Source organism: Orbicella franksi, chromosome 14, assembly GCF_964199315.1.
Source record: "Orbicella franksi chromosome 14, jaOrbFran1.1, whole genome shotgun sequence".
NCBI lineage: Eukaryota > Metazoa > Cnidaria > Anthozoa > Scleractinia > Merulinidae > Orbicella > Orbicella franksi.
Window position 1 is genome coordinate 14,304,475 of NC_138158.1, and position 10,644 is coordinate 14,315,118.

Genomic DNA, 10,644 nt, shown 5'->3' on the forward strand with positions numbered 1-10,644 from the left:
AAGTTTGGCAAATAGGAACAAATAAATTATTATAAGCAAGGATATTCTAAATCCTTTTTGTACATTACTAAAAATTGAATATTTTAGTATTACAATTAATTTTTGAACAGTTGATTACATTTGCCATAAAGTTATAATGTTGAGATTTCTGGTTAAGTGTAAAAATAATACATTTTGCAATAAAACATGTCTTTAACTTTGTTGAGGCTACTTGGCCAGTGTGATGGATGGGGTTGGTGAAGGGGAGAGGAGAACTTATAATAACAAGGTTGTAAATGTTTGTTTACTTTTCTTAGAAAACATGACATTGTTAGCATCATCAATTCATGGACATTAATCTTTCTTCAGATGAATTTTATTGAAAGAACAGGGCAAAACAAAAAGCCTGAAGGTTCATGTATTGGTTTGTGTTGTGTGCTAGAAGATTTGAAAGATAACTTGCCCAGTGGCTAGCAGCATAATTAAACAAATAAAAATTATATTGCACTTGGCATTGAGTTCTCAATCATCATAAAATCACAACTCCACAGTGGTTGGTTTGAGAAGATAAACATAAGTTAATTGTGACTATGTTTCTTAGCAACCATGCACTGAATAAACTAGTTCCAATTTTGACTTTTTTATTCATTTATTTTCTTTTCCTTCTAAGTTTAAATTTTTATTTACATTTATTTCCTATCTTCCATCCATAGATTTGTCTCTTGTAATGACTGACTCATCAAACTTTATCATCAGAGTTGTTCCCTTGTGCCAATGTGTTGTAACTTTAGCAGGCTACAACAACAGCAACAACAACAAACAAGAAAGAAAGAAAGAAAGAAATTGTTAGCATAACCCAATGGCTAGTGAGTTTAATAAATTTATGAGTTAGAGGTTTCAAGTAGGAATTTCCAGTTAGAGTTAGAATTTCAAGTTCAAGTCCACCTCTTTATTTTCTAAAGTTTCTTTGTAAGTTTGATATCTAAATCTGAATGAGTGATAGGCTTTCCTAGATTTACATATAAAAGCTAACCCTAATCAAATTAACAGAACTGCTAATAAGGCTAACTTGCACTCAATTTTAACTCACAAAATGGACTGACCTGTGGCTAACTGACAGTCTGATTTACTAGTGTAACTGAATTTTTGATAAAAATCCTGTGAAATGTTTCTTATTGTTGAACTTACAAAGTTACATCCATGTAGTACAGCTTCAACTATGCCAGCAATAAAAGAGGCACAATTCAGACTTCCTGTAATGAAATCAAGAGATTAAAAACACACAATAAGGACAGGGTACAAAACTAAGTCCAAAATCTTAAACAAGCCACAAACAAAACTCACTACTGCTGATCAGAATGAAGTCATTTTTAACTGATTGCCTACAACCATCTACATGTATAGGTTTATACTACCAACAGTGAATCTAAATTATTTTCAGTGTAACTTAGTTTTTCTAGTATTTTCTTGTAGGGTGTTAGATAAAAAAATAATATTCTGACTTCTGTTCTGCACCAGTTTCCCAAATGGTTGTGGGATGAAATTAAAGAAAATGCAGAAAAAGGGAGAAAAGAGCGCTTTTCCTCTCCCAGCCAGTTCTTGTTTGTCCCTTCTGATAGGAGACAACCTTTTGGGTTGATTTTCTTCATTCCACATTACTTTACAGTTGACTTTCCACTTTCCAGATTCTAATATCAATACTGTCTGGCACAACATTGCATTTGCAATTGTACCCTTAATATCTCCCTTGCCTCAAATTACCACAGTGTCTGCAATTACAGTAATCTAATCTGGGGGTTAAGGGTTTGAATCCCACCAAGGTCAAAGAATTTTTCTCTACCTTGTTTGACCCCATTTCCTTTCTAGGAAATACTTGGGCTGATTTCAAGCCCTCTAAATATAGGTCCAAAAACATCCAAACAGATGCTGGACAGTCTCAATAATTATGTGAGCTGTCCTATGACATCAAAGGAAAATTCTTTGTCACTGCAATTCAGTATATTCTGGAAACTTTAACTCATAAAAAAGAAAAATACAACTTTCCTATTTACATTTACCTTTATCTTTTGGAACTGAGATGAACTTATTCACCAGAGGTTCTTTTTCAATAATGTAATCTACAAGCAGTGTTAAGGTCTAGAAAACATTTCTCTTTGAATCAAGTAACAAGGAAATAAGGAACACTGTAAGATAGTGGTTCAACACAGATTATTTTTTTGATGTTTTGTTCAAGACGTTTCGGCTGGTGCTTGAGCCTTCATCAGTTGAAAAACTAATGTTAGTACGTGTGATTCTAACTAACGTTAGTTTTTCAACTGATGAAGGCTCAAGCACCAGCCGAAACATCTTGAACAAAACATCAAAAAAATAGTCAGTGTCAAAGCACTATCTTACAATGTTAGCTCCTGACTACCACTACTCTATTTTTAAAATGAGGAACATGATGGGCCTAATGCTTGACTTGCTCCTTCTTTGTTGTGGTTTGAAAACACACCAAAGAAGGAGCAAGACCTTAATGTTATGACAGTAACCTTCCTATTTGGCAATTGAAAGAGCTTTTCAGTCTTTGATATCAAAAGTGAAGGAAAAGTCAAGATTGATTTTGAACTCATTTTGTTTTAGAGGTTGAAACATTCAGAACATCACATTTCCTTCTACAGTCCAGCCATGTGGTTATTTGGAGCTTGTCCTCTAGCGTGTTCCCTTTCTTAGGGACTAAAGAAGGTTTCTATATATCTTCTATCCTGCACACGTACCTCTTCCAATCCCACCCCCATTCAAAACAAAAAACAAAAACCAAAACAACTAGCTCTGATAAAGAGTGGCAATTTTTTGTTTGCCCCAAGGTTAATTATAATAATTATACATGTAAAAATATAAAATTACTGTAACTTGGAACCAAAAAGACCGGAATGATCTTTGCGCCATAGAGCTAATTAATTATTGAAAGGATACATGTTTTGTCGTCATCATTAGCTTGTTCCAGCTTATCAGCTTCCTTGCCAAATAATGACTACAAGAAAACAGAACAAGATAAAACACAAGATCAGATGGGTAACCTGAGAAAACTGACCCCCGGTCCGTGGACCCCCACTACGGACTGGGTCTGCGGACTACCTATGGACCAGTCCACAGACTACCCCTACAGACCTCCTACACGGACCACCCCCCAAAGCCTAAAAGCTGTTTTCAGCGTAAGGAGATGCCGATGGCAAAAAGAAGAAAAATTGTTACCTTCCATGCGTGGCTCAATCTGGCCATGGAAGATGTGTTTTTAGGTCGTTCAAGATTGTTTGTATCTATAATTTGCACTGAGGAAATTATGAAGCCTGGAATGAGTTCACAAATCCATGTGAGAATGGGCTGAAGAAAATGGTGGAGGGGAAAGAGCACAAATTTCAAGGCTTCCCAGAGGCTTCTCACAGGCTTCCTAGAGGCTTTCATGATCTTTCATATACAGTATGGCCACAGCAAAGAAAATGGCAATGTGTGATGATGATGACTTGCGCCCGAGTCTGAACCCAAGAATGTTACATTTGCAAAATGTAACGTTCGAAATTTCGTGGACACAATCTATTAAACAACCCATAAGTGAAATATTTATTCCTTATTTTTATTTTATTTTGGTGGGTGGTCCGTAGGGTTAGTCTGTGGACTGGTCCATAGGTAGTCTGCGGAGCCAGTCCGTAGTGGGGGTCCGCAGACTGGAGGTCAGTGTTTCTGGGTTACCCAGATCAGACTTTGTGTTGGTTTCTCTGATGAATAAATAGTGTTCATGTGACAAAAGGTTCTAATTCATCTGATCAAGATTGATGCAGCACCAGACTAAATTTAGGGCTCTTACTTGGTGTAGAAGATATAGTTGACATTACAGTAACACGACAGAGAACAAAAGAATGATAAAAACAATACATTTGTGAGGCGGTATTCCATTGTGACGTGTCCTGTGTCTTCTTCACCAAGAAGGAGCCACATTCAGCAACTACTGTGCTCCCTACGTACCACTCTAGTGATTTCCATAGTACACTTAGAGTTTAAGTCAGTTTAATATCTAAGCCTTTTGTCTTGTGCTGTGAAACAGCAAGACTCAGAATCATTTATTTGTAAAAAAGAATAACTTTTGACTGTAGTAATTTCAAGTGCATGATAATTCAAGTGTTACCTTCCATAAAGCTGACTTGATAAAAAGGAGTATGTTTAGTACTCTCACTTCTCGTTTCATTCCTTTCTCTCTTAGCACCAAGACATCGAGCATTCTTGAACCGACCTGCTGGCCAAGTTCTGACAACCTGGTTAAGTTGACAATCATTCAATTAAATAATGGATTTGTAAACAGTTTGATAAAATAGAATGTCATGGGTGTTGCCAAACTCGTTTATGAGCTATTAACAGCTAAAGCTAAAATTAAGGGTGTTTTTAACAGGTTATACTGTTGCTATGGTAACCTATTATGCCCAAAGATCACCATTATTGGTTCCCCGATAGCTGGGCATTTACGTGATACCAATATTGTAGTATCATTTGATAAACGGAGGTAGTATTGATCTGTCAAAGTATAGCTGTTGGAAAAGTGCTGGAAACTGTTGTCAGCCTCCTCAACTTAAATTTAACCGAAACCGCAGGTTTATGGATTAAAAGGGTCATAAGGAACACAATTTTATTTAAGAAACACTTGAGTATCAAAATGAATACTTACTTGGTTTGAAGTTCTGGTACAGTGTGCACTCTGTTCTGACAATACTGTACCATCTCGGAAAATAACAAACCGAAAGTACTCACATTGATCTACAACAAAAAATAATCTTATATCATGGACATCGCAGATTGATTAAACAGATTAGAAATGTTACTCTAAACGGCTGATTACTTCGTTCCTTCCTTTACTGAGCGGTTTTTCGAGGATATTTGACGATCGACTTCTTCTCACGGACTCCATCTTGTTTTAGGCCAGGCTACTGAGTAGGAAGGCCTGGTAGCTCATGTAACAAAATGGCGGCTGGTGGCGCACGGAGAACAGTTGTAGATAGATATTTTACGCGTATCTTTAGGACAGGTTCGACTTGAATGCGATTTAGCAGTTTATTTTTCAGTTTCCTTCTTCTGTTCTTTACACAGCATGAATTTTATCATCATATTTTGGAATTGCAATCTTCTTGCCTTCTTTTCAGACATCAAGGGCAAACTTTGCGAAGACCAGTGTGTTTTACAGCATTCAAACAAGTAAGTGTAAGTTTTACAAGCATCTTTAACTGAGAATAATTATGCAAAAGGTGGAAAAGTCCATGGCTGGGCAATATTCCCCACGGTTTTTTTTTTCCTCTTACTCTTTGAAACATATGGTAACTTCGTCAATAATGTGTTTTTCTTGTTAAGCATCGTTTAGTGGATCATGTGTACTAAAGACATCCACGGTCGAGTGTCGATGGATACCCTTAATCGATTCTCGATCAACAATTGATTGATATCTCGATGATATTCAATACTCGGCCAACACTTGGTTGACACTTGATCAAAAATTGTCTCAATCGCCACTCTGTTGACATCAGATCGACAGATCGACAACCTAGTGCTGACCGATTCATATCTATTGATCAACTCGTGATGGCATGTCTGTAAGATTAGCTGACTGTCAACTGACTGTCAACCAAGATGTCAATCATGTGTTGATAGAGTATCAACCGAGGTGTCAAGGGAGTGTCAATTGAGTATCAGTCGAGTGTTGATAGAAGGTATTGATCGTGGGTATTGATTGACACTCAGACATGGTTGCCTTTAGCACACATGATCCTGCCTAATTAATTTGATCTGTCAGTTTATAATGGTAATTGAACTGAGTGGAGTGCAATTTGGTCTGAAATCATATGCGTGATTTCAAAATCGAACAAGCGCGCAGCGCGAGTCCAATTTGAAATCACAGGTATAATTTCAGACCAAAATTGCACAACACGAAGTTCAATTGCCACTTTATTAGATCCATTTTGAAATCGCACAATTTTATCGCCTTAATTTTATATTTTGGTGTATTGTTCCATTAGCCAGTTTGTTGAAAATAGTGGAACCGGAAACGTCTTTACGTCTTATTTAGTATGCAAAATGATGTCATGTGATGAAAACTCATTCAAGCATAACAAAGAAACAAGCAGTTCTGAAGACAGAATGAAAACAGTCTACTTCATGCATAAAAGTTCAATTCTCGTTGCCTGAATCAATGACAGAAGGCCTTCCTTTCTTCTGTGGTTGAGACTGAGACTTTTCATTGTCTTGAGACAAGGAATTTCAAGGTGCATCCTGTGTAATTCTGCAATGGTTTTCTTTTGAGTTGTGAAACTCCCTCGAGTGCACGATGCCCATGCAGTGGATATATATTTTTTTCTTTTAAATACTGTTCAGTACGTGGCACTCTCCATGATTTTAAGGGATTCCAGCTCATTATCATCTCTGTTTCTTTTTGTGACCTCAGCGTAGCACGTAATCAAGACAGTCAAGTTCTTGCGGCGCCACTTGATCAGTTTCAAGATATTTTCAAGATGGCGGGACTGGCACCAGCTTCGGAAGATGTTTGTTCATTCACTGTTTTGTGGAGCGGGGCATATTTTGACTATGTTTTTTCACAGAGACAGGGTTGAGTTCTTGTGTTGCTTCGTTTATTTGAAACTGCCAGAAACCATGAAACATCTACAGTCTTGAGATGGCCCTGAATTTGTTGTTTTGTGGTTTTCGGTTGTTTATGTTTTGCTGGACTCGGTATCATATGGATCTAGAGCAGATGTTGAAGAAAAAGACAAAAATATTTGTGAAAATGGACACTGAAAGTTGGAAACTTCCATTAAAGTAGGTCTTCAGCCTGAAGGAGCTCAATCGTCAGTCAAAAACTGTAATGTTTTGGAAAAAGACCTACAATTTCAACAGTTTTTTGGCAATAGTAGTTGCAAAATTTGCCACACAATGGCTTTTTGACTTTCATTTTGCTGAAATTTTATTGGTTACTTTAAACTAACATTGGAATCTGATTAGTTGTTTTGTTTTACTGTCCCATTCTCATTGGCTGAGAAAAAGATGTGATTTAGAGCAAAAAAATAGTGCGACTCGTGAATAATTAAATTGCACCACTGAGAGCCAATCAGATTGCAAGGATAACCAGTGATTTCAAAATGGATTTAATAGAGGATTTTATCAAAGTAGTTTAATATTTTATTTTAATTTTTCCCCTATTTATTATGATCTGATGTATAGGAAGTATGTCACAGATGCATAGATGCCAACCTAAAAAAAATTGAAATCTAGCAGATTATTTTTTAAACCAATAAATTACCTTCTCAACTCTTCCCAAACTTGTTGAAAGAAGAGTTACAGTGCATGCCATATCATCCACAAAAATGTAGCATGACCAGTCCACTGAATTGAACTGCATACAACAGTTAAAAAAGATTACATTTCCTAAACATTTTGATTGTTTTCCAGGATTTGTGTTGTAACTGTTGCACCTAGTCATCCATTACTCAAATGTAAGGAGATATCAAATGTGAATTTCCAAGTGAGTACCAAGGTGAATCGACTGGATAACAAGGTGTCAGGAAAAGGAAAGAAAGGTGCACAATATCTTCTGCCAGAGTCTCTAATTTGTGAAGTCACATGTTCCAATGGTTCTAAATATTCACTCTATAGGTAGGAAACCATGCTCTTATGTCTAGGCTGCATTGCAGGCTTATTTTGGCAAGTGAGCACGTTTTGATCAAGCAAACGCCATGATCTTGGATTCAAATTTGGGAAGAAGCTGGGGGAGAGAAGAAAATGCATTCTAGGGAGTAGGAGTGAGACTGAAAGAAGAGTAACAGGGGAGGGGGAGGGGGAGGGGAAGGAAAAATTCAGTCCGACCCTGAATATCAACCTAGTCTCTAGGGTACTTTTCCCTCCAAATGTGGGAAGTGAAAATTACTGTTATGCTAGTACATTCCATGTGTCTGACAAAATTTACGTGGCGTAATAACTATTGTTTTAAGGAGTACAAAATTATGTAGACATCAAATAATTATGTTTTTTTGAAAATTTTGATGAACAGAATCAGGTAACAACAACAGCAACAACAGAAGGATGTGAATTCAGAGTGCTTTTTTATTTCGTAATATTTTAGGCTATATAATGAGAATGTAATATTTGGATGCCTTCTAAATCCAAGGGATTTCTTACTGGGAGAAACAGTATTCCTGTATTCTTTTCCCCTTTGAAACTAACTGCCTTTCATTTGGCAATAAATTTGTGTCATGTTTTTATTCTTTTATAAGCTGCATTAAAGGGAAGCTTGTTGAAGTGAATGAAGAGCTGGTTTCCAGGCCACATCTCTTGTTGGAAAAGGTTTGACATTGATAGAATCACCGTTGATACAAATGATTTGATTTTTAAAATCTAATTTTTGTTTAAAATATTTTTTGTGTGTGTGTCCACTGTAACAAAATGCAACATTTATTGTAGTTTTATTTTGGTGCTAACACCTCAAGTTTGTTTTTATCTTCAGCCAGAAACTGAAGGTTATCTTGCTGTTGTTCTTCCAAAACTCACTGAAAATATCCTGGATGGACACCTAACAAAAGAGGAATATGACAAACTTCTAGAGGACAGAAAATCATCAAATGGTACAAGTGAGTTGTAAAAGGTGATTTTAGAGAGGAAAGGATGTAGAAAATTGAAGAGGTGGATACAGACCTTATGTGTTGCTTTATGGCGTGAAGAAGAAGCAATTTGGTAACAGTGGAGGCACAAGTTGGCCTCAACATGGCTGGTAAGGATAAAGAATTACTCTTTTACGTCAGCTTTGGAGCACACTGGCTGAGACATTGTCCCACGTTCTTGATGGTACTTGTAAGAAGCAGCTTTATGTTGTTAGCAGTCTATGGTGTTGACAATTTACGGTAACACTCGAGGAACGTTCGCCCTCAGTAAATGTCATTCGTTCCCGCTTTGGTCCTCGGCACGAGCTGAAATCTCAAGCTTGAAAAGCTGCTAGGAATATTACATCTACTACAAGCGGGAACTGAAGAACTTGGTTATTATATCATTTTAGAAAACAGACCTAAGAAAATACGCGCGCTAATTGGTCAAAAATCGTGTTTCTATTGAACAATTAGCTTATGAGCTTGAGATTTCTATCACGCATGGAAATCGAGAGCGAATAATCTAATTGTTTCAGTATAAATCTTCTAGTTCTTCAAAACTTTATCTAAATCCTCATCACAGACACTTCGAAAACGGCAGGAAGCGACCGTCATTTTGTTAGTAAGCGCACACTGATACGCTACTCACTGTCTATCACAGAATAGATAGTGAGCAGCGTAGCCAATCAGAGAACAGCATTCGTGATAGAACGCGAGTAGATTTATACTAAAACTCGAGAGAAGCACAGAACTAGCACGAGCTGTTGACGTAATGATGGCGCGAGCGAACAGAATTTACATTTTGATGATCAAAGTTAACAAGTTGTTTCCCTTTTTTGGTCGCGGTGTTTTCTAAAAGAAATACAAAACATGTTCTCCGTGTTTCTATCGAGTTATAGAAACTCTCGTGAAAGTTTGGGAGAACTCGAAAAAGCTGTGTACGTTCTCCCAAACTTACACTCGTGTTTCTATAACTTGATAGAAACACGGTAATAATAAATAATAATAAACTAATATTTTAAGAGGAGGCCTCCAATCACCTAGAGGTGGTTTTCAGGAGGTTCCATTTCTTCCGGTTCCGCTTACGACTCCGTCGCTTTATGATCCAGTGAAAACTACAGATTGTCGAAGCCGGAAGCAGAAGTGGAAGAACCTAACAATCACAAGGCCCGAAATCGAGCATTGCGATTGGTTTATTCTTCCGCTTCTGCTTCCTATTCCGACAATGTAATTTTCACTGGATCATAAGCGACAGAGTCATAAGCGGATTCCGTATTCTGCTTTCGAATCCGTTGGTTTTACTTTCACTTGATAGTATCGCTCCGCCCTTCTGATAACGACACTGACTCCTACTCTGTCGCTAGTCAAAACTAGGCTTAAGAAGCTTATTTAGTCGTAATGAAAACAACTGCAGAATGATGCACTTTTGTAACAGCTTTTGGAAAAACCTACATACGAAGGAATTTAACACCACCATGAAGTGAGGCTCATTTAGAGTCTTTTAACCAAGGAAAGTGGAATATTTCCTGTTTTAAAATGATTAACGCTGTTAACTGGTTTTTACATAATAACGTTACATTTGAAAATTACTTCCTCGGTGCCCTTTTACTTTGTCTTCGATGTTTTTCGAGTCCTTGTTTCGATCGCTGAGCATTCAGCCTATCTCAGTTGTCAAGTTTGGCGCGCGCGCTGTTTAATATTGCGCGCGTGCTGCATTGCCAGTTGTACAACCAAGCTAACCAGTTTTCAGATCCGTTTGCTAACCAGTCATTGTTCGCCAGTTAATTGTTTAGGTTTTTACCTACCGTTTGCCACATTGTACGTCAATTACGGAGACAGTCAAGAAGAATGTTTTAAGTTGGTTTGCAAGTTTTGTTTACGTTCATTTTACTGTTTGTTTTGAACGCAACGTAGAGTGCCCAGGTAGTTTCTTTGTATTTTAGATAGAATTGAATTGCCAGATTAAATAGATTCTTCCTTGGTGTTTGCTTCTTTGGTCGCTTGTTCAACAAAACAG

At 37.2% G+C, this 10,644-nt stretch overlaps 2 protein-coding genes across 3 annotated transcripts; one reads left to right on the top strand and one right to left on the bottom strand.

Moving 5' to 3' along the window:
- Positions 1–675: 675 nt before the first annotated feature.
- LOC145467450 (trafficking protein particle complex subunit 5-like) lies at positions 676–4,920 on the bottom strand. Its single transcript, XM_081451005.1, has 7 exons — positions 4,847–4,920; positions 4,676–4,764; positions 4,142–4,268; positions 2,935–2,992; positions 2,037–2,096; positions 1,168–1,232; positions 676–774 (listed from the first exon to the last, which is right to left on the bottom strand). Exons 1-7 carry the CDS (start codon positions 4,913–4,915, stop codon positions 676–678), a joined length of 567 nt encoding a protein of 188 aa, XP_081307131.1. The 5' UTR covers positions 4,916–4,920.
- Positions 4,921–4,968: 48 nt separating this feature from the next.
- Positions 4,969–10,609, top strand: LOC145467455 (protein Abitram-like). 2 transcript variants are annotated; one of them, XM_081451011.1, is made up of 5 exons: positions 4,969–5,032; positions 5,148–5,199; positions 7,441–7,644; positions 8,262–8,331; positions 8,492–10,609. In XM_081451011.1, exons 1-5 carry the CDS (start codon positions 4,969–4,971, stop codon positions 8,624–8,626), a joined length of 525 nt encoding a protein of 174 aa, XP_081307137.1. In that variant the 3' UTR covers positions 8,627–10,609. The 2 variants fall into 2 exon arrangements, with proteins under 2 accessions (XP_081307137.1, XP_081307136.1); XM_081451010.1 differs by having other exon boundaries at positions 4,998–5,032; positions 5,148–6,810.
- The last annotated feature ends 35 nt before the right edge of the window (positions 10,610–10,644 follow it).

Coding starts and splice junctions, on each gene's coding strand:
- LOC145467455 (XM_081451010.1), top strand. CDS start 6,668: ATGGCCCTGAATTTGTTGTTTTGTGGTTTTCGGTTGTTTATGTTTTGC. Junction 6,811..7,440: donor AGTTGGAAACTTCCATTAAA/GTAGGTCTTCAG, acceptor ATTGTTTTCCAG/GATTTGTGTTGTAACTGTTG. Junction 8,332..8,491: donor CACATCTCTTGTTGGAAAAG/GTTTGACATTGA, acceptor TTTTATCTTCAG/CCAGAAACTGAAGGTTATCT.
- LOC145467450 (XM_081451005.1), bottom strand. CDS start 4,915: ATGGAGTCCGTGAGAAGAAGTCGATCGTCAAATATCCTCGAAAAACCG. Junction 4,765..4,846: donor TCAGTAAAGGAAGGAACGAA/GTAATCAGCCGT, acceptor TTTTTGTTGTAG/ATCAATGTGAGTACTTTCGG. Junction 1,233..2,036: donor CTCAGTTCCAAAAGATAAAG/GTAAATGTAAAT, acceptor ATTTCATTACAG/GAAGTCTGAATTGTGCCTCT.